We start from the raw sequence: 24,892 nt of genomic DNA on the forward strand, positions 1-24,892 counted from the left end.
GGATATGGATCACTAGTCTATAATCCATGCAACTAGAAAAAATCTGCAAGCTGAAAGGCGATAATCTGGTTCAGTGAATTGCTAATCTCAGATGACAAGGCAAAACTCACAATATGAACCTGCAAATTGAAGCTACTTTTGCTCTATCATTTCTGAAAATTATCTTTCAAAACTATCACAACGATGAAAATAAATTTGCATGAGACCAAACAAACAGTACTTCCAATCCAATATTTAGTTTCTAAAGAAATAATTAGGGAGATAATTATGAGTAGTTGTCCTTCATGACTTCATCTTCATGGGTTATGGATGTGAACTGAGACCCCTCACTCATCTTTAATAATGGATCAGAACATTTCCATCCAGGAATGTAAGTATTTTTTAATTTAAAAAATGAATCCTTTTAAAAGTATAATATTTGAAATTGTAACTCACATTTTAGATAAGAGAACTCCTTCTCTTGAAAAAGAGTTTAAGGGCCTAGCTTCCTATGCCCAGACACCACCTTAGTACACAGGATGTTCTGAGGCTCCTTCACAATACCTTAGAGCTCTGAGAAAAGAAGAAGAAAAAAAAAAAAGCTTGCAAATCACTGCATGCTTCTAAATCCTTTGCAAGGCTACTATTTCCTACTCACATTTCAAGAAAAGTAAGATGACAAGTTTCCTAGGTTCATATGATGAGTACAGAAGTATTTCCTTTCATTTGCCTTAAAACGATAGTTTTCAAATTTTAAAGTTGCCTCTTAGTTCTTTAAGCCTCAGAAACATGTATCCAACTGCCTACTCAACACTCTTCCATGAATCTCTCAAGGGCACCTCAAGTGTAACATATCCAAGACTAAGCTCATTTTCTTAGCAAAGATCACGATCAAGAAGGAAACCTGGTATTGTCCTCATCACCTCCCTCTCACTCATCCTCAATTTCCAGCTGTCTATAAGCTATGCCCATTACTCTTCTTAGATGTTTCTTTCTCAAGTCCATCTATTTTTCCTACTCTCCATCTCTACTGCTACTAAAAGGTTCAAACTACCATTATGTGTCCTTAGGCAATTACTTCGCAACAGGTCTTCCTTCCCACACACTTTTCAGGCTTTCTAATCTATTTTTTCACACAGCAGTTAGTTATGACCTTAGGTCTTCCCTGTTTAAAATCCTTCAGTGGTGTCCCACTGCTTTTAAAATTAAAAGCAAACTTCTTAATATAACCTAGAATGACTTGATCACACCACTAGCTTCCTTGGGCTCTGTCTTCCAGTAATATTACCATTCTCTCAGTCTTGAAAATCTGTCAGTTCCTGTTTGCTGCAGGGCCTTGATGCAGATAAGATCTGGTGGTTTATTTAAATGCTGTCATATCACTTTGGATTAGAAGCATTTATCTCAACTGTAAATCAACATGCAATTCTGTTTTTAAAGTTTAGGTTCATATTTGCTGGACTGTCTGGCTTACGCTCATATACCAGCACATAGCATAATGCCTTGCACATAATAGAGCTTCATGAGTCTATCGGCTGAATTAGTTAAATGATAATCTGGGATCTGGAGAAGAGTATGACCTATCTTTCATTTGATTTTTGTAGACTTTTGATAACATTTAAAGTTTTAAATCCTTTTAGTCTCTTTTCAAGAAGCAGATCAGCCTCATTTTAGATTCTGAAATTGCTCTTCTCTATTTTATTTCCCCTATCTTATACATTTAATGAGGTTGAAGAATGTCTAGAATCATACATACAAATGTTTTATTTGTACATATGATGTTATGTACAAAGATTCTACAAGAGAATGATTATGATTTGTATTTTCAAAGCTTTTACTGATTAAAGAGCTTGACTCTTTAATATCTTTTAAGCATCCAAGCATATCAATACTTACTGATATTAACAAGAATTACAGAAAGGGAGGATGGTAGAAGAGGAATATGTATTCAGGCCACTAAGTTTTGGCAGAGACCATAATCTTAGATCCCTAGCTCCATCCAACAACAGTGAATCTATTTTTATTTCATTCCTAAATATTTAGATGTAAGTGCCTCTAGTTCACTTACAGATATTGATCTGTTCAAAAGCAAGGAAGCCTTTATTACCACATTAATTTTTTGATCCTCTGCCCCTCAACAACCTGGCAATTATTTAAATAAGTGTGGCTAGCTGAATTGCTGATAAGATTCATGAAACTATCCGTATTTAAAGTTCAAAACCATTGATTTTGTGTAACTTTATTAAAGATGAATATAACTTAATTTTAAGAAATTTTGCATGAGCTTTCCCTGGATAGCCACACTAAAGTAACCTAGATTTAAAATAACAAAATACTACTACTACTAATTTAATTAATAATAGTCATTTCGGGCTTCCCTGGTAGCACAGTGGTTAAGAGTCCGCCCGCCGACGCAGGGGACACGGGTTCGTGCCCTGGTCCGGGAAGATCCCACATGCCGTGGAGCGGCTGGGCCCGCGAGCCATGGCCACTGAGCCTGCGCGTCCGGAGCCTGTGCTCCGCAACGGGAGAGGCCGACAGTGAGGCCCGCGTACCACAAACAAACAAACAAACAAAAAATAATAATCATTTCAGAATGTTCTAAGGGCCATGCAAAATTTTCTGCAGATATTACATAATTTAATCCTAATAATAACCCTATGAAGTATGTAGTATATTAATGTACTGTTATTATCCCTATCTAATAGATGAGGAAACTAAGACTTAGAAAGCTAATAAACTTGCCAAAAATCACACAAAGCAAGAATTCACACCCAGGCTGCCTCACTGTAAGTAGAGATGATGATACAGCATAACTCTATAGCGTCTCAGCCATAATGAAAGTGTAGGGAGCTTCTTCAGCTTTTTTTTCCATCAACTTTTCTTTCCATCTTAGGGAGGGAGAAAGTGGAAAGTTTCTGACTCAGAACCAGCAATGACAGCAATTAATCAATAGCTTATGGAGTTTATAGACAATACTCTGTCTTCTTACCTCAGAGAAATTTAGTTTGCATTAAATTCAGTATCCATTTGCAAAGTTCTGGGAAGCATAGACATTACTGACAGAACATTTTTAGGACATCTATGAAATCCATTTTGCTACAGGACCATTTAGGCATGAATAGTATCCTCAAGGAAGAAGGCTGTATACAAATAATAGTAATTAAAGGCAATATTTTAAAAATACAATAATTCCTAGGTTTGATACATTATATTTCTCTAGAGGATTCAGGGAAGACTTCAACAGAAAAGGATGTGAGTGTGATCTTGAGAAAAGTTAGAATTTCAAAAATTGAACCTTCTGTAATTTTAACATGCGTATGTATGAGTACCACACCACTCTCAATCAAGCATTGAAGACTGCCAATTCACATATTTCCATGTCATTTATTTTTTACCGAAAATGTTCTAGTAACTATACAAATATCAAATGCTCTGCAGCAATTAATTACTTAACAGTATGGAATTAAATATATTTACTAAGTAAGTTATTGTAAATAGCCCAACATAGAAGACTGACAGAAAAACCTGTTTCTGAAATAAAAGCTAAAAGGAACTCCTCTTGTTTTCCAAAGAGAGCTATTACCTCAGACATTTATTATTGGTTCCAAATGTTTTATTCACTCACCTCACATGATTCCAACACAGCCTGTGATTTACAGGAGAATTATTTTACTTGTGTAATTAAGGTAATACAAATATTATTCTGATAGATTCATATCTGATCAGCTTGGAAGAAAATTTAGTTGAGATACATGTGACATCCAGTTTTTACAAAGCTTGAAATATATTAATTTTGGAGGACGTCTCTACAAAGAATATAAAATTAAAAATGGTTCCTGGTCATATGGACCCTAAAGCTTACACTTCAATAGCTTTATTGTCAGTAAGATTCAGTTTAGGAACTCTAGAGCCCAAATTTTGTTGTACAATATTATATAATTGTTGATTAATTAATTAATTATTGGGTACCTACTGTGTTCCAATAGTATGTTCCAATATTCCAGAATAACCAATACTATTCTAGGCACTGAGAATGAAATGTTGAATGAAACATACAAAATTTTCATCTTCCTAGAGCATATGTTCTAAAGGTGAGAGACACAATAATACATAAATAGATTAGACAAATCCAGAATACATAACAAGATAAGGGCTATAAATTTAAAAGGGTAAGGAGATAGAGAATAGCTTAGAACTGGCTATTTCCACTAAAATGGTTAGGGAAGGTGCATCAGGATTTGATATTTAAATTGAATCATTTAATGATGAGAAAGAGGCAGCCAAGCTAAGAGAGATTTTTTTTTTTTCAGTTTTATCCACAGTAGGGAGAGAAGGTCATCAATAAACATTTGTTGAAATGTTAAGTGAATGCATCTGTGGGAAAGCATTTTCAGTAAAGTAGAAAATGCAAAGATCCTGAGATGAGCGTAACTTGCAGTTTTGGGGGGATGGAAAAAAGGCCTATGTGCAGAGAAAGGTAATTAATGGAGAGAATGGTAGGAGATGAGATTGAAGAGAGGCAAAATCTAGATCAGTTAAATCAATAGTTCTCAGGCCAGGTTGCACGTTAAGTCACCTGAGGAATTTTACAAAGCACCAGTGCCTATGCCCCACCAGAAGCCCCATCAGCAGAGGGAGGGAGAAGTGGTATTCAAACAGAAGCATTTGTTTTGAAGTCCTCCAGGTTAAGAACCAATGATCCACAGACTTGAAGGCACAATAAGAATTGTGGTTTTAGTCAATGAATGCCAATGAATGCCTTGTCAGGGTTATCAGCGGGAAATCCATAATGTCATGAAGATGTATATAGCCTTGAATTAAGATTCAGAATAAATACTTTGCCCAAATTCTTCATGTGTTTTTCCTTGTACCTAATTTGTATATTTATACACAAACACAGAGAAAACAAAGATGGTCACGTGCAAGCAGAGAATGGTATAAAAACAGTTTCTATTCTTTCTAATGGTGATACCATAGAATACACTGATCAAGAATTCTGAAAGTTTCTCATCACATAAGAAAAGAACATTCATTTTTTTCTTCATCTAGACTATTTTACGTTACAAAGACTCAGGAAGATTAAGGTGCCAAAACCAAGTTCTTTTCCTGACACATAACTCCAGTGTCCTAGGACCCTCTGACCAACAAGTAATAGGAAGCTTGAATCAGTTTTATCTCTAAAATCTGAATTCTTCTGGTAGCTCCGTGACCTCTGGAAAGCAAGGCAGGAAAAATACCTCAGTAGTTCCACAACTGATTTCCATCCTCCCCCTTCATTGCCACCTCTTCCCAATTCTTAAAATTCCTTACCCACATGTTTTCATAGCACTTATACCTTCTGAAATAAGATTTCTTATTTTTTATTTAGGTTATTCATTCATTTATTCCATTTCTTATCTAGCCTCCCCACTGGCATTCAAGCTCCACAATACTTTTGTCAAATTTGTTTACTGATTTATCCCAACATCTACAGAAGTGCCTAGCACATAGCTCTGATTCAATAAATGAATATTTATTGAAGAATGGAACGAAAGTACATGTGGTCATTATTCTTATTTTTCAGATGAAGAAACTAAGGCTCAAAATGGCAAATGAAGTGTATAAGGTCACATCTTAAGGAAATAACAAATTTAGGATTAAAATGCCCATCTTTCTCACCCTAAAGTCTGTGTGTTAACCACTACACGCTAATCTTTAGTAAAGCATTTAAAGCTGAGACTAGAATTCTGTGCTGTGGTCAGACTGTAGACAGCCTCTAGTACCAGAGTAAGGAGTTATGACTTTGAGCTGCCATTAGTTGGAAGTTATTGAAGGACACTGAGCACGAAAGTAACAGCATCAAAGTAGTGTTTCAAGAAGATTTATCTGCCATCATTGTGGAGAATAGATGGGAAGGAGAAGAACAACAAGGCAGCAAGATAGTTCAAAGAAAAAAGCACGACGTCCAGATAATTTCAGGAACTAGTCAAAATAAAGTCTATAAATCACTGGCAACATCAGATTACTCTTCACCTGTGAAATGCAGACCTGTTATAAATGTTCATTCAACAAATTTATTGAGGGCACACAATGTTCATAACAGTCATCAACAGGTTCTAGCAAACATTTTATGTCAAGTAATAAGACAAGGTCATCTGTACATGGTCATGCCCATTTCATTCCACTTAGTGGGCATGTGAATAGCACAGATAACTGAAAGATCTTCAAAGAACCACAGTAAAAATAAAAGTGAAAGTAGAAAAGGATCCAAAGCAGAGAAAAGTTTATTCATTCACCAAATGTTGGTTCTGTACTTGCTCTATGAAAGACACTCAGATTATTTCCTGAGTCAGAAATGGATCGTAATCCCCGAATACGAAGTGCCCTTAGTAAGAACAAGACCAACAACAACAAAATGCACATAAATAGCCTGAAAATAAAGAGATTATGATGGAAGAAGTTTAGATAAAGTACTATGTGAACTGAGAGGAGAAACAGATAACCTTAAACTTGGGATTGCAGAAATCTTCAGTGAATTGCTAGTAACTGAGCTATAAAATATATTCCACCAAAGTACATCCAAAATAATGCATTAGTGGATTTTGTGTGTAATTCTTGGTAAACATAAGTAACTTTTAATGACACTGGGAAAAATATAATGATCGTGATGCATTTCTGGAAGAGACATTGTAAAACTCATGAGGCCAAAAGCAAGACTGCCAATTGTACAGGCCCTTTCATGGTCACTATAATTTTTAAGTAGGGTTCTAGGTTGGAATCCTCAAGACTCAGTAGGTTTACCTTGGCCTCTACTACTTGTCTAAGTTTGATAGTTGATATAACTTCCTTGGATCTTCATTCCTCTGTTAGAAAAAATAAAGTATATGAACAAGTAACCACTTTTCATTTGCTCTTTGTCATATGCGTATCAATTCTAAAATGCTATATAATATAAATTTTATCAATAGGTCACTTTATAGATAACCCTGAGTGATCCATACTAGTGAGATTTACTCTGCATACCTACTATAGTTACATGCACATATTATGACAAAGCTTCCAATTCACTGTAGCTCCTTTTGTCATGAGAAATGAGAACTTCAAATTATGAAATAAGACAATCACTCCAGTAATCTGCTTATATAAGTTGGTAAAAGTTTATATAGTCTCAATATTTCTTAACTATTTTTTTCTAGCAGAGGTGACTTTCTGAAATATGTATTCCTACATAACTCTAAAGTATTTTATTTTTATCTTTATATTAAAGTTAGAAAGATGGAGAATTGTATTTGCGATAGTACTTGAACCAGAGATGAAGACTTCTTAATATCACTGTCAGTATCCTGACTGAGCTACTTTGTGATTTGGGACAAGCCATGTCTTCACTCTTTCTATGCTTTCAAGACTATGGAACATTTTTAAAATGGTTCTTAGTGGTTGTATTCATTTTCTAGGGTTGCCATTAACAAATTACCACAAACCTGGTGGCTTGAGACAACAGAGATTTATTCTTTCACAGTTCTGGAGGCTAGAAGTTCAAAGTCAGGTTGTGAGCAGGGCCATGAGCCCTTCAAAAGTTCTAGGGAAGAATCCTTCCTTGACTCTTCCAGCTTTTGGAATGCATTTCTTGGCTTGCGGCAGCATAACTCCAATCTCTGCCTCCATTTATGCATGGTGTTTTTCTTCCTCTGTCTCTCTCTCTCTGTCTACTCTTTCTGTGAAGGACATGATTCATTGCCTTTAGGGTCCACCCCAAGGCAGTAACTCTCATCTTAACTACTTACATCTGCAAAGATCCTATTTCCAAACAAGGTAACATTCTAAGGTTCCAGGTGAACATGAATTTTTTTCAGACATTATTCAACCTATTAAAGCAGTTATGAAATATTCTACCAATTTATATAAAATTAGCATATATATCAAGGCACAAATTTTTATTAAAGTTATATGAAAAAGGAAAATAATCATTGATGCTTCCAGCTGAGTGAGTGACAGACAACGAAGTGGTTTGAGCAGAGGAAAGGCATTATCTGACTTAAGTTTTAAAAGAATCACTGGCTGAACTGTTGAGAACAGATTATAGGTGAGCAAGGGTAGAAACAGGGAGGCCAATGAACTGGTGAGAAGTGCTTGAATTCTGAATATATTCTGAAGGAAGAATAAATAGGATGTGCTAATATAAAATGTGAGAGAAGGAGAAGAGCTAAGAATGACTAAGATTTTTGGCTTAAGCAACTGGAGTGCCAGAACTGCTAAAAACTGAGGTAGAGAGGACTGCAAGTAGGGAAGTCTTTGGTGGAAGATTCATAATTCAATTTCAAACACAGTAAGTTTGAGAGGTCTCAGAATCCAAAAGAATATATCTAGTAAGCCTTGGTTGTAAATATCTAAAAATGAAGATAAAGGTGGGAGCTGGATTTATCAATTTTCAAGTTGTAAAATTATAAGATGGCATATAAAGCAAAGAGATCAGATTGGATGAGATCACTAAACAAGTGAGTATAGATAAAGAACAGATAAATCCAATCCCATTTTCTGAGCTACCTCAATATTAAAAGGTGACATGAAGGGAGGAAACCTGCAAAGGAGATTGAGAAGGACAGTCAATAAGGTAGAAAATCAGGAGAGTGTGATACCCTCTAAGACAAGTAACAAAATTATTACAAGGTGATAGGAATGATTAAGGTGTTTCGGATGTTATTCATAGTCAAGTAAGATACGAGTTGGGAACTGGCCATTGGATTTAGTAAGAGGAAGGAGGTAAGTTGTCTTCATAAAAAGTCTTTTTGGTGAAGTCATAGTGGAAAGAAACTGATTGGAGTAGTTTATATTTAAAAGCAATAATTCAAAACAGTGAGTTCAGAAAATTCGATTAAGATAATTTTCTCTTAACTTCTTCATGAAGATGTCTGAAGACTAAACGATACAGCACATGGTTGAGTGGAAGGCTTGGCATACAGTAGACAATAAGCAGTAGCTCTAATGATGGTAAAGATGTTATTAATTATGCACACAAAACTTCTAATTCTATAGGAGTGCCAATCTCCTCAACAACAATTTCTCACCTCTAGGAATCTATCTTTTGAGATCCAGTTTATATCTCATGTAATAATGAGTAAATTAGGCATGCCCCAAATGGGTACATTAATAATGAGATAAATTACAACTCATCAATTACACTAAAGAAAAAGACAAAACTACAATAGAAACATACTACACAGCAGCAAATAATGAAGACAGTTATAAGTGAGGAACTAATAAAGACTTTTGATACTTTTTATCCTCCCTTTAAAAGCTAGAGGGAAACAAATTATGATGTATGAGATACAATATTGTACAGCCAGTAAAACTGTTTTAAGGAATATTTGATGATGCAGGAAAATGTCCAAAATATAAATTCAAAGGCTTAAGCAGAATATAAAAATGAAATAAAGTAGGATCCCTCTTAGAAATATAAAGAAAAAAATAAAACTTTAATTATAATAATCTATATGTGGTTTGCTTATAGGTATATTTATATCCTTTCTTATATTTTTCTACATTGAAAAAACATTTTTTAAATAAAGATTGTGTTACTGTAACTTGAAAGAAGAATTAATCTTCCAAAGAGGGAATCATGTATTATATTTAAAGGATTTTTTTTTTTTTTTTTTTTTTGGTTGCGTTGGGTCTCTGTTGCTGTGTGCGGGCTTTGTCTAGTTCCAGAGAGTGGAGGCTACTCTCCATTGCGGTGCCCAGGTTTCTCATTGCGGTGGCTTCTCTTGTTGTGAAGCATGGGCTTTAGGGCAGGCTGGCTTCAGTAGCTGTGGCACGCGGGCTTAGTTGCTCCACAGCATGTGGGATCTTCCTGCACCAGGGATTGAACCCATGTCCCCTGCATTGGTAGGCGGATTCTTAACCACTGCTCCACCAGGGAAGTCCTAAGGGATTTTTAATAATAACAATATTTGTAAAGTATTTTTATTTAAAGGAATAAGATTTTGTTTTGAGAACTATTAACTTCAGGTAAATTAGGGGTCTTTTGCACTAATTTCTTTTTGTAGAGTTTTCTATGATTCCTAAAGCTTTTTTTTTAGTGCATCTATTTAATCCTCAAAAGATGGAGGAAGTGAGATTCTGTTTGGATAAGACTTCTAGTTAAGGCCAGAGCCATGATAAAGTCCAGATCTTCCAACCACAGGACGGGTGTTCTTGCCACTATACTATTTTATATCCAATATCCCCACTCATTATACCAACAAAATAGAATCAGTGAGACAGACCTATAAGAAAACTCATGTGAAAGTACTTCCAAAAAGTATGAAACAAAACAGATTAAGGATACTGGTTCTAGTAATGCCAAATATAATTTTTAGATGAATATTCTAACACATTTCCACAGCCTGATGCTATTTAGAAATATGGTGCGATTCAATGATAACACAGTACTTTCCATTCATTTATTATGAAAAAAAATCATAAAGTTTAGATACAGAGAAGAGTAGGTCTGCTCCAAGCCTCTCATTTTATAGATCAAGGCACAGTGATACAGGGAGAGGGAGATACCCTAAAAGTAGCAAAGCCAAGATTAGAACTATAATGTACTCATTTTCCTGACTACAGCAGTTTGCAACCTGTCAAGTGTTTCATCAGATAATATAAAGCTAAATAATTAAAATAGTTTAACTCTGGAATACGATTTAAAATCATATCACTTTTAGTCATATGGAAAGGAATCAATGAAATCAAATAAATAGATCATATAAAGACCTTGCTAGATATAAAGATTTTCTACATGTCAATTTTAACATTACAAATCAGTAATGAGAGGAAAGACGTCACAAGTAATTATTGAAAAAAATACACCCTCATTATTACACAAAAATAAAATACATACATATCAAATCATTCAATGTGAAAAACATTAAAAACAGAAAAACTCAAAGAATTTGTGAAGAACCTCTCGGTTTAGTCCTGAACAGGTCTTTCCTCCAATTACAGCCCAAAGTTTTATATTTATCTTCCTTTCCCTATGGAGTTTACTGGTACCGCCAAATGTGTCATAGTTAGAAGCAGAATTTTACCAACACCCAGATTCTGTAATTGCTCAATATATTCTACAATGTCTAATATATCACATCTTTTAAGCCTTCGTCCATTTATCTTTACATTTCAAAACTCTGAACATGAGGACAGCATATATTTAAGTTCAGTATTTAACAGTAAAATTTTAATGTAAATACAATAAAACATAAAAATGTAAGTACAATAAAACATAAAAATGATTTTTAAAATTGTGATTAGAAAGTACTCTAATTAGCAAATGTGTTTTAAATTAAATTACAAATAACATGGTGAGATAAGTATTCTCATATATTGATAATGAGATGAGACTATTAGTGGCCTTTCCAGGAAGTCATTAAAAATGTCTATCAAGAAACTTTTAAAAATATGTACACCTTTAAAAAATAAATCCCATAACCAAGAATATAGCCTAAGAATATGGTCAGCAATATGTTTAAAACTGTTTAAAAACAACTTCCTAAAAATGTTCATAACATTATTTAGTGGTAAAAAAATTAGGAGCAATACACATGAAAATTAATGAAAGGTAGTTAATTATGGAAGTTATGATAAATACATATGATAAAATATTACCCATTAAAACTATGTTTTGAAAGCTAGCTCATGCAGGACAAAATGCTCATGCTATGTTGATCAAAAAAAGTTTAAATATTAAATTTTATTTTAGTATGTGGAAATTTCTGGATGGCATTCCACATTATTTTTCTTCTCTTTATTTGTATTTTATATTTTACTACAATAATTATTTATTAATTTTATTATCAGAGAAATAAATAGTACTTTTTTATGTTAATATAATAGATTAGATTTTTCATGTGCTTCAAGTTAAAATATCTAAAGGTTTGGTTAGTAACAGTTGGATACTTCTCAAGTTATATAACAAATTTTACATCAATTCTGTATAATATGGAATGAATTCTAGAAAATAAAGTCAAATATTTATAACTAAGTCATACATATAAGCAATAGAAAAACTTATAGATGCATACTGGGAAATATTACAATGAAGTGTTGTTCTTATTTCTAAAATCCATTCCTTTCTTATCTTCAAGGAACAAATGTTTCTGGAACAGCTGAGTTTTTATTTTGGAAAAATATAACCTTGACTCTCTTCACATCATACACAGAAATTAACTCAAATCTTATAAACTACAACCATAAACCTTCTAGAAGAAATACAGAGTGGCCTCGGTGTAGGCAGAGATTTCTTAAATAGGATACCAAAAGAACAACAAAAGAAGAAAAAAAGATACACTGGACTTCATCAAGATAAAAAATCTCTGCTCTTTGAAAGATACCTTTTAAAAAATTTTAAAAGGCAAGCCATAAACAACCCAATTAAAAAATAGCCCAAAGAACCTGACCAACACTTCATAAAAGAAAACTGGCCCAAAAAAACATGAAAAAAAAATCAATATCACTAGTTATCATGACACACAAATTAAAACCACCATGATATACCATTACAAACTCACAAAAATGGTTAAAATTACAAACACTGACTAGGAAGTGTTGGCCAGGATGTGAGTAACTAAATCTCTCCTATGTTGCTGATGGGAATAGCAAAGTCTAACAACTTGGGAAAACAGACTGGCAGTATCTTACAAAATTAAAATACATTTAGCATATGACTGAGCACTACCACTCCTTGATATTTACCCAAGAGTTGTAAAAACATATGTCCACATATGTAAACAAAGATTTGTGTACAAATGTAGCAACTTTTTTCATAACAGCCATGGAAAGAATGGAAATGTCCATCAACAGGTGAAAGGATAAACAAATTGTAATATATACATACAACAGAATACTGCTCAGCAATAGAACCTCTGATACATTCAACACCATAGATTAATCTCACAACCCATATGCTGAGCAAAAATAACCAGACACACAAGAATTCATAGTCATCGTCAGATTTTCTAGAATAGGCAAAACTAACAAATAGTCACAAAAGACCTATCAGTGGTTGTCTGGGGCTAGAGTGGAGGGATTGACTGCTTGGGGTGTGTGGGAACATTTTAGGGGTATCATCCTTGTGAGGTTGAACCCTGGGATTCACTTGTCAAACTCATCAAATTGCGCACTTAAAAGGGAGCATTATGTTATACCTCAATAAAACTTATCTAAAAATAATATTTCTTATCTAGCTACTATTCTCAATCATTCCCAAAGCTACATTTACATTGAGCCTTACTTATTGACTAACCATGGGTCCTGTTCTACAGCTCCACCACTTTATTCTCGGTAATTTTCCTTTTTTATTGGATTTTTTTCACTTTTAAACCTGTCCAGTATTACTTTCTTTTATTCATTTCCCATCATCTCCGTTTTCCCATCTTCTTTTTACAGATGAATAAAATCTACCACACACTTACATCTTTTTCAATATTCCTCAGTCGAACTTTCATAAATGTTCCTCTGGGTCTTCTATGTATTAGTTCATTCCACACATCCTACCTGATCTGCCTGTTCTGCTCCATCAGAGCTCTCTTCAATGACAGCACTACCATGTGTCAATATGCAGTGTTCTCAGACACACTGCATCACAGCGACAGTGTGTAACAGTGCAATGCAAGACACATTCTGAAGGAAAAAAAGAGCGTCCCTTGACTATACATATGCCAGTTGGGGCTGTAAATCAAACTACATAAGCCAATAAAAAGTAAAAGAAAACGTTTGGACTATGTGTGTAAACAGTAACAACAACAAAAATATGTTTGCCATGATAATCGCGTTATTTCAAGTTGCTTAATCATCCACCTATACTGGATACTCTATTATCATGAGAACGCTCAGAAAGTGCCACGCTGCTTGTGCATTCATTCTTCATTCATTCAACAATTATTAATTGAGCACCCAGGATGAGTAGCTCTCTCTGCTGCAACACAGCCCTTTAGTGACCATGATTTCCAGTGGGTAGAGATAAAATTTGTCCATTTCCATTTTACTGGTGGACTATTTGGTAATACGTTTTGTCCTCCATTCTCTACTCAGTCTACTCTAGTCTTTATGGAATTGACAATCAGATCTTGTCCTCAAAAGGCAGATATTGGCTTATTGATGTTTTTTCTCTTTATTTCATATATTCTCACTCCTCCTGACAGCACAGCATTGATATACTGACATTTTAGTCATACAATTCTGAATTCCTTTCTCCCCCTCTAAACGTGAAAATAAGAGTGATTCTTTATTTTTCTAACCCCAGCTCTGACACAATCAAGCACTCAAATGTTTGTTGAATGGATTGTCTCATTTTATTTCATACTAAATAAGTAAAGATTTTGAATAGTTACTTTTTTATACACTATCTAAACTTGATTTTACAAAACAAAACTTTCTTGTTCTACCAGTTAATTTACAGAGCAAAGAATTTAAATGAATTAATATTCCATTTAGTTACCATCTAATTCAAGTGGTTTTAATTAATAAATAAAACTTAAGCATCTGAGTCTCTATCTGAATAAAGATTAAAATGTATTATTGCTACTCTCTTGCATATTTAATAAAGAGCACTGCATTACCCTTCCAAACTTTATCTGACGATAAACACATCTTTTCTTTTCCAGAAACCTTCAATGGTTCCCCATTTCCTAAAGAACAAAGTTAAAAATTCATTTCCCCAGGACTCAAAGTCCTTTAAAATCTGTCTTTATCCTAATTTTCAACCTAAAATCTAGAAATCCCCTTTGAGTCTGACTCTGCCCCAATCAACCGATTCACTGATTTCTTACATCCTCATTTTGGGAAAGCCAGTAGCTTTCCTCTGATAATTTATTCCCTCCTGGTACTTGCTTCCTCCCAATTTTCAAATGTCCACATAATTTATATATGTCAGGGCCTCTCACAGCAGTTTACTTGGTATCTCTCTTATAGCAGCCACCACTTTCTATCTTGTAATGTACATGTCATGTCTCCAGTAGACTGTGTGATTCCTGAAGACAGATGTTCTATTTGATTAAACTTTGGATATTTCATATTACCTAGCCCAGTACCATTGAATAAATGGATGCAAAAATTGTATCAATCGTTTTTATTAAAGTTTTGGGAAAAAACAGTGCTTCCCTACTGTTCAGAACTTTTAATCGTTCTTTGTAAGACGTCAGAGGCTTGGCCCCAAAGGAAACTGCTGAGGAAAATTGCAACCTAAATTAATTAGTATACTGTAGAAACTCAATAAATGTAAAATTGCTGAAGTCTGAAAGCCTACCTTTCAGACAGGTAAGCCTGCCAGAGTACTATTCTCCTAAATAAATATGACATTTTTTTACCAAAGGTCGGTGGCCACCTCCTTCTTTGTCCTCCAGAAATATTCCTATATGCGTAAATATTTTATAAATACTATATAAATGTTATGATTATTTTGCCTTAAAGGAGTCTAGGCACCTGAGTCAGGGACGTGGCATAACATTGTGGTTCAAAGTGTGGTCTCAAAAGTCTGACAAACCAGGCTGTGAGCCCTTTCTTCCCTCTTCTTAGTTTTGCAACCTTGGAGAACTTAATTAACCTTTTCAGATCTCAGTTTCTTATATGTAAATAAGAATAATAATAGTACCTACCCCCAATGCCACTGTGAGAACTAATCGAAACAGTGTATCTATAAAGCACTTGACATAGTAAACCTCATAATTATTCATTATTACAATTTATTTTTCTTCCTGACATTGCTATGTCCATGTGGACTGGAGAAGGGCTCAGAGTGAATTGTAAATAAAACTATGAAAGGCAAAAGCAAAATCAAAGGTCAAAATTTTATAAAGTCTATTAACTTTTGAAAACTATTTATAAACTTGATCGAAAATTATCTGGGACATATATGCCTTTAATCCAAGGTGACTATCCATATGTCCCACTTTTTGTATGACTATAAATACTATCACCTGAAAGTTCCAGTGGTCATCATAATTTATGTGGGGCAATTCCAATACTGACAGTGCATTTTAACCAATCACACTCTTCTACCCTCCCCACAAAAGGTAAAGCCATATCTTAAAAAAACAAGAAAAATGTGGCGTTAGGGTTTTTTTTCTTTTTAATTAATTAATTAATTTAATGGCTGTGTTGGGTCTTCATTGCTGTGCATGGGCTTTCTCTAGTTGTGGCACGCGGGGGCTACTCTTCGTTGCGGTGTGTGGGCTTCTCATTGCAGTGGTTTCTCTTGTTGTGGAGCACAGGCTTTAGGCACGTGGGCTTCAGTAGTTGTGGCACGCAGGCTCAGTAGTTGTGGCTCGCGGGCTCTAGAGTGCAGGGTCAGTAACTGTGGTGCACGGGCTTATTTGCTCCACGGCATGTGGGACCTTCACAGACAAGTGCTCAAACCCGCGTCCCCTGAGTTGGCAGGCGGATTCTTAACCACTGCACCACCAGGGAAGTCCCAAATGTGGTGTTAGTTTTAACACTTTAATTCACAAGTTTTCGGTTTCCTCTCACACCTAGTCACAGGAACTCTCCCCGAAGCACTAAAGATTAATCAAACAAAATCAATAAACATTTACTGTTTAATAAATAAGTACATGGCTAGGCGTTAATGTTACGAGAAGATCATTTAGAAAGAAACAAAAGAGGGAATTCTCTGGCAGTCCAGTGATTAGGACTCTGCTCTTTCCCTGCCAGGGCCTAGGTTCGATCCCTGGCTGGGAAACTAAGATCCTGCAAGGCTACCTGTGTCCCCAGATTTATGAGAGGAAAGCAGGGAGTGTCCCAGGCAGGACCAAGGGAAACATGGAGGTATGGCATTGAGACTCCAGTCAACAATTCCACTCATCTTCTTGATTTCCCCCAATTCAGAGCAGCAGTGAAGAGGTCTTAAGGGATACAAGTGGATGAAAGTAACTTTGCAAAACCTTAAAATACCAGATAAGGTGATACTGTTTTATAAATGATCTGAAACCAGAATGGTCCCTAGGAAATAGTTTCCTGACTGGGATTTATACATCCTACTAGACAGGGAATTTTGGCTGAGTCTCTCTAGTGTCTCTGAGAATGAAGACAATCCACTCAATTCACATTTTCAGACTGTGTACTCCATACTGGTATTTGAATGAAAGCATGGCACTTAAACTCCAGTGCAAACCGGCATTAAGTGATAACAAAGCCCTTTACTGAACTTGCATTGTAATACCCAACTCCTGTTCCATTGGTTGTTAAAATTCTGGCACTCCCTCTTAACCACACCGTGAAATCATAGGAGGTACTGGTCTCTGGATCCAGCTCCTGGCACAGTGCTACTCTAACCCTTATAATGTCCTACGTTATAAGAGCACCAGAAGCATCTTTTGTTCTAATGTTTGGTCCATGACCCTGGTTCCTGACACGGAGCTCCTACATCCCTTGGAATTTCCTGGGATTAGAGCATCTAATAGGAGCATCTTTTGTTTTAATGAGGTGACTCTGGGTGGGCTCCTGGATGGGGCTGGTCACCAGAAAGACCAGGCCATGATTAGATGCTTGGAATATTCAGCTCCACCTCCCATCCTCCAGGAATGGGAGAAGGGCTGGAGACTGACTTGGCGATCGATCATATCTATATGATGAAACCTCCATAAAAATCCCAAAAGTATAGGGTTCAGAGAATTTCTGGGTTGGTCAACACATCTACATGACAGGAGGGTCATACACCCCAACTCCACGGGCACAGAAGCTCCTGTACTTGGGAACTTTCTGGACCTCAACCTATGTAACTCTTCATCTGGTTGTTCACACATATCCTTTATAATAAACTGATAAATGTAAATAAATGTTACCCTGAGTTCCGTGAGGCATTCTGGCAAACTATCAACTCAAGAAGTGTTCAAGGAAGCGCCAAGTTATAGCAGGTTGATCAGAAGTACTGGTGACAACCTGGGACCGGCGATCCGTGTATGAAGTGGGGGCATCCTTGTGGGACTGAGCCCTTAACTTGTGGGGTCTGATGCTTACTCCAGATAGGCAGTGTCAGAATTGTAGGACACTCAGCTGACGTCGCAGAGAATTGCTTGGTGTGGGGGAAAAGTCCACACATCTGGTGTTAGAAGTATTGCGTGTGTGAGTAAAAGAGAAACACAGAAGTGATTCCCCATATGCTCGCTCTGCCTCAGTTTCCTTATATGTAAAAGAAGAAGAATGTCTACTTCACATATTTTTTGTGAAAATTAAGTTAACATGTGTAAATAATTTAGAACAATCATAGCTTATAATTATTTTTGTTATCATTGGCTAATGTACTTATCTTTGTCTATATACAAGCAACAACTCTTTCTTAGATATTCCTCTCCCTCCCCTTTTCTTGAAGGTAAATTTTATTTCATTTCCCAAGTATGTGTAATATGTTCAAGATTCAAGATCAGTTAAAGAATTGCAGGTTCCTTCCCTTCTCGAATATCATAACTTTATATCCCTTTTGTCTTCTGTGATGATGAGAAGGCTCTTCTGGGGTTTCTAAGCAGACCTCTCCCCATGTCACTTCCACATCACCAGTTCTCATAGCAGACTACACATTGTCTATGGACTGACCAAAAGCCAGATACGAAAATAGTTCATTTTCCATAGTTTTATTGAAAAAAATAGCTAGAAACATAATTCTTCATTTGGAGAGGAGCGTGACTTAAAACCATGACTCATATCCATTTTGTTTTACAGATGGTGACTGAGGCCCAGAGAGACAAATTAACTTGCCTGAGGACGTGCGGCCCTGGGTGGAGGTGGTGGAGGAGGACTCATTATGCATGGTGCTCATGCAGACTGGCCACATGACCTCAGATTTCCCCAAAGCGTTTGTGGGTGCACTGCAGCAGCACCGGTCTTTTTAAATACCTGTGCTCTCAAATAGCTATTCTAACTCTTCCAACTTGGGAGCAGCACCACTTAGTACTCCATACCAGTTAGGAGTTAGAAATATCCTTCGGTGCAGGCTTTCCTGGTGGCACAGTGGTTGAGAGTCCGCCTGCATCGGTCCAGGAAGATCCCACATGCCGCGGAGCGGCTGGGCCCTGAGCCATGGCCGCTGAGCCTGCGCATCTGGAGCCTGTGCTCCACAACGGGAGAGGCCACAACGGTGGCGTACCGCAAAAAAAAAAAAAAAAGAAATATCCTTCGGTGCATTTTAGCTCTAAGTGGCCCCAGCGTGGCATAAAAGAGTTAATATGCTCCCCTGACAAGAACTTATGTTACCCAAAAGCAATCCTCTAGCAAATAGGAAAAGGAAAAGGATTCATGGGTCTGTATCTAATATTGGAACAAGTCCTTGTGCTCCCATGAAAGTCCCTAAAATAATCATTTTTTACAGCATCGTTCAATAATTGATGTGTGAAATGATAATGCTGACTCAGAAGCAAAGATTTAATTATATCCCATATATTCCATTTAATAAGGAAGAGAAGAATGTAATCCGTTTTAGAAAGAATAATGATGGCTTTTAAGTTTGATACTTAGAGTTTAATAATGTAGTCAACTTCCTACTGAACAGTTCCATTCAGTTGCCCAACATGTGTCTCAAACTCAACATGTCCAAAATAAACTCAATATCCACCCTCAAAACTTCTCCTCCTCCATCTCCGCTCTCAGGAAACTGGATCAAATAATGCCCTGCAAGAAACCTGAAATCTGTCCTTGACATTTCCATCTCCTCCACCCGCCAGAGCCAGTCAAGCAAGCTCCCAATATCTCAAATACCTCTTCATTATACCCACAACTCACTGGCACTGCTCTGCTCTAAGCAGGCCTCACCTCCCACACAGAATTCACAAAAGGCTACCACAACTTCCTACCCTGCCTCCGTGAAGAGATGGCTCTTCCCCAGTCTAGTCTCTACATGTGATCTCTCCACAACACAGAGGTGATCATGTCTGCTGTCTTTTAAACCTCTTCAGTGGCTTCCCATTTTTTTCAAATCCATTCAGTGGCTCTTATTCACTCGCTTAGTTATCTGTATTATGTAACAGATACATCAAACCCACATCCAAAACAAACCTAGGACCCTAGTAACGCTCCACATTACTGTTGCCCCCTACACATGACAAACGACATCCTAAATCCTATGTTCATAATTAGCTTTATTGCTTTATAAAAAGTCTTGTCATATCTCTGTAGAGTCCTAAAGAGTATATTTTAAATGTTTAGTTAGTTTTAGCTTTTCAAATTGTACCATGCCATATATCATCTCTGAAAGATATCAGTAAACTTCTGTACTTACTATCGTATCATGAGGATTAATTCATACTGGTACAGGTTGCTGTAGTTCATTCATTTTGACTAAAATATACTATTCTCTTTCATTTTATATCACTCTTCATACATCAGCTTTTCCTTTGACTGACCTATGGATTATTTTCAGCTTTCATTTTTATGAACAGTAGCACTATGAAATATTTGTTTATATGGAAAAACTTCTATCACTAGGAGTGCTGAGTCATCCATGAATTTTTTAGATTTCAGAGACGATGCCAACCCGTTATCTGAAGTTACTATAAAAATGTGGAGGTGTATCACCTCTAACAACTGGTATTATCAGCCTTTTTAATTTTTGCCAATTGAATGAATATAAATACATCATTATAGTCTTGGTCTGCATTTCCCTCATCACAATTAATGTTAAACATTTTTTCATAAGGTTCTTTTTTTGTTTTGTTATATTTGTTTCCTTTTCCAAGGAGTATCTATTCATGTTTATTGCCCAGTTTTTCCTGTTGGCCTATGTGGGCTTCTCATACTAATAACGGGAGTTATTTATATATACCTGACAATAACCTCTCAGTTACATGTTCTTTGAACATCTTCTACAGTTTGTAACTTCCCTTTTTACTTTTTTTAAGGTATATTTAAGTGAATCAACTTTCTCAATTTTAATATAGTCAAATTTATCAATATTTTCTTTTATGGTCAATGATTTTGTATAGTGTTTTAGAATTGTTCCTTAATTCGTGGTCTTATAAATGCCTATTTTTTTTCTGCTAAAAGTTAAGTTTTCTTGTGACATTAATATTTCCAAAGTAGATCTTGGTTTATGACATGAGTTAAGCATCCAGCTTCATCTGTTTTCCACCCAGATTACCATTTTATTTTCAGCTATATTTATTGAAAGAGCTCTTCTTTCCCCCATTGATCTGTAGTGCTTCCTCAGTCATATACTGAATGGTCCAAACTTGTGTGTGTACTTCTAGGGTCTCTATTCTGTTGCATTGTGCAGTTTGTCTACCCTTTGTGCCAATTACTTGATCACCAAGTCTTTTGTTAAGATTTTGTTAAGGAATTTGCCAAAAGTCACACAACTAATTCAAGGTGGAGGAGGTGAGGACCAGGCTGGTCAACAAAGCTGGGCTTTTAACTGTGGGGTAACCTTGTCATACCACCTATGAAGCCAGAGGTCCTGATGCTTGGGATTTTTTTCTTTGACCATTACTGGACTATGTTCTTCCTCTTTTTTTTAAAATTGAGATATAATTGACATGCAACTTTGTTAAGTTTAAGATGCACAACTTGTTAACTTGAGAGGCACTTAACAAATAATTCATGATTTGGTGAATGAATGAACATATCTCAAAAATTAATTCAGAGTGTATGCTAATATTGGGTATTTACAAGTTGTTTAAAATTTAGAAATAGAAGAGATCTTAGAAAACCCCTAGTCCAAGCCCTTTGTTTTAATAATGGAGACACAAAGGTCTGGAAAGATCAACTTTTTTGTCAAAAAAGCCTGTTTTTAACATATCTAGAACATGAAAATTTCAGTCAAGTGCACTTTGCACAACATCACCTACCTGTAAATAAAATATTATTTGAAATACATGGCACAAATTCCTAAATAAAGTAATATTCTGAAATAATAAGTAACAGGAGAAGATGAAATTAAAAACCATAAAGCCTAATTTTCATTTTTTCAAGACAAATATTACTGTATAACATTAAATAAGTCTTAAAAATAAAGAGAGTATTGTTTAATTTTACATTTTAAGTACATGGAAAAATTACTATTTTTGCCTTGCATCATTAAATTTTACTTTTTGAGATTTGAAACTGAGCATTAAGCACTTAAATCAGCAAAACTGCCTTTTTGGTACTTCCAGAAAAGGCTGTCATAGTTTTGCTGAATCAGATTATAACATTTTTTGTGACCAATCTAGAAGTCTCCATTCAACAAATGACAAAGTGATCATTCTAAACTGATGTGATCCATCAAAACACATTTCCACTTTCAGCCAAGCAGCAGCTCAACTGGTTCTAACAAAAAAACAAAAAAGGCTGATTTATTCTGGGATCCTAACCAAAGATCAGCAAATTAATCCCCATATTCATTTATCGAAAACTGACAGACTCATAAAGTTCTCCTCTTTGAATAATTATAATTAAAGGCATAAAAAATGTATATAAACTACCTATATGGGTCTAGGTTCTGTCAGTTCCAAAGCCCTTTCTCTCAATTCTTTGTACTAGTCAAAAAATGTAGTGAGAGAACTAGACTCATTTTGAAAAGAGGAAGATAATCAGAATTTCTCCAATTGGACCAGAGAATTATTGCAAAGCAAACTAAAGATGTCCAACAAACTCTTTCAACAAAAATTAACTTTTGGAAATGCTTTTCTCTGTTTCCCTAAACCTCACACAACTGATAATATCAATCAAATTCATTTTATTAGCATAGTTTGATTAATAAATAACCTCAAAAATATCTGTAACATTAAAAGCAGATTACATTCATTAAATAAATGCAAATCTCAAGTCAGTAATTTAGATTCACTTTTCCAAAAGGTACAAACATATCAACAGGGACTCAAAGTTTACCTTTTGTCATGTTTATAAAGAAACATTTTGCTAAGTAGAGAATTAATGTAAACTAGATTTTTTTAATGTTTAATTCAATGAGAATAAAACTAATTTCAAGCATGCTTAAGTACTTTAGAAGCACTCATTTACTAGGAATATTTTAGAAGTAAATTAATAGGTATTTAAGTCAACAGAAAGCATAGGAAAATTACTTGGAATAACTTCAGGAAATGAATCTCTATGAGTTTACTTAATAAATCACCATTTATATAAATTATTATGTTTCTTGAGCATTCACTCTTATCTAGTCATTGAAACTGGTTCCTAAATAGGGAATATTGAGTTAAAGTGACTTTATAATACACTTGAAATTATCTTTTGCCTTTAACATAGGGCAACAACCTGGTAGCCCACAGGTTAAATCTGGCCACCAACATGTGTTTTGTTAAAAATACATTGTGCCTTTTTTTTTGTTGTTGCTTTTGGAAGTTTTAAGGGCTGTCATGTGTAGTCTCATTTTGCTACAATCCTCACCATCTCACTGTAGTAGTTTTCCTCTTTTATGTTATGTGCTTGGACTCTAAAGGCTTATACGTCTGGAAGCCTAAATTTAAAATTCTGTCCAATTTGAATGTTCACTACAGTCACAAAACATTGGAATTATTAGAATTAGAAGGTACCTTAGAGGTTAGCTAACTCATTTCTTCTGACAAGACACCTGAGGCCAAGAAACATAAAGTAGCTTTCCCATGGTTAAATGTACATTAACAGTTCTGCCCAAATGCTTTCATGTTTTGTCATGAGTCACCACCATTTTCATCGCTATGAAAGAAACATTTGCTTCATAAGCACTTACCCCTCAGGGCAGGTAGCAGGGACCTCTCCTTCTTGTCATCACATTTGTTACATTCACTGAAGTACAGGAGTAAGAAGACATCAACAAGAACCCACATCAGTGAAGTGGCTAGAACCACCTTGCAGTAAACAAACCTCCTCATGTCTTTCCTTGATTTCTAGTTAACACAGAGATCGAAGACAGATACAACTGTGATAAATCCAAGCCACAGGGGTGAACTCCAGGATAAAAGCAGGATGCACCCCACTGTATTAAAAAAAAAAAGAAGAAAAATTAATTATTGAAAAGTTTATTTTGCATAAATGTGATATAACATGAAATATATGACTTATTTAATGCTCCCATGTATATCGGCACTTGGCCTTCAAGTTCAGAATTAAAAGCCCAAATAAATGAAAGTTTTGTAAGTAAGCCAGGTGGCTAAAATTCTAACAGCTAATCCTAGATCTGCCACTACTCTGCTGGGCCCTTGACAACTACTTGATTTCTTCAAGTTGTATTGCCTTTTTCTTAAAGTCCTTTCATGGTATTCTGTAAAGCACCAGGTTGTAAAATAGTGCAATTCTAAATTTACTGGGATTCAGCACTTTTAAGGAGCCAATACTGCTGAACTAGAAATCATCCTGGACTACCATATATTGCAGTGGCTAAGAGCTGGACTTTATGCATAAATAGGCCTGGGTCTATTTACTTCCTATGTAGGGGAGACTTTCTAAGCCTCAGTTTTCTCATCTATAAAGTGAAAATAATAATGTCAAACTTAAAGATTTGCTATGAGGACCAAATACGATAACACTTGTAAACTGTCCTGCAGAACACATAGTTATTAATGTTAAGATATAAAACAAACACACACACAAAATTCTCAGATTCTCAAAAAGGGCAATTACATGGAATAAGTCACCAGTTATTTAGACTTAAAAAGCCCATCTGCTCTGCAGAGAAAGTATCCACTACAAACGTGCATTTGAGAATGGGCAGTACACATTCAAAGAAATTGTCAGAGAATAATTTCAGAGGATAATACATTAATATAAAGTGACTTAAAATAACCAGAGCAAGGATTCTAAAGGCATAACAAAGACATGTGTGCAATTATTGAGAGATATTCAATACAATACACATATTTGTTTTATTTACACTACATAGAACAATAACTACCTGGTTAATTCATTTCTACCTATACAGTAACTATATCAAAATAAAAGTCTCATATAATTTGATACATTAAAATAATAGAAACTGGAGTATATATTTATTGATGTGAATAAGATA

General features: G+C 35.4%; 1 protein-coding gene across 4 annotated transcripts in view; it reads right to left on the reverse strand.

Moving 5' to 3' along the window:
• The window catches only part of GALNT13 (polypeptide N-acetylgalactosaminyltransferase 13), a 559,171-nt gene that overhangs the window by 466,747 nt on the left and 67,532 nt on the right, over positions 1-24,892 (reverse strand). For all 4 annotated transcript variants that reach the window (XM_032638559.1, XM_032638557.1, XM_032638558.1 and 1 more), the window contains exon 3: positions 23,618-23,863. In XM_032638559.1, coding sequence (XP_032494450.1) covers positions 23,618-23,759 — 142 coding nt within the window. In that variant the 5' untranslated portion in view covers positions 23,760-23,863. The remainder of the gene's footprint in view (positions 1-23,617; positions 23,864-24,892) is intronic.

The sequence above is a fragment of the Phocoena sinus genome, chromosome 7 (assembly GCF_008692025.1).
Source record: "Phocoena sinus isolate mPhoSin1 chromosome 7, mPhoSin1.pri, whole genome shotgun sequence".
Classification (NCBI taxonomy): Eukaryota; Metazoa; Chordata; class Mammalia; order Artiodactyla; family Phocoenidae; genus Phocoena; species Phocoena sinus.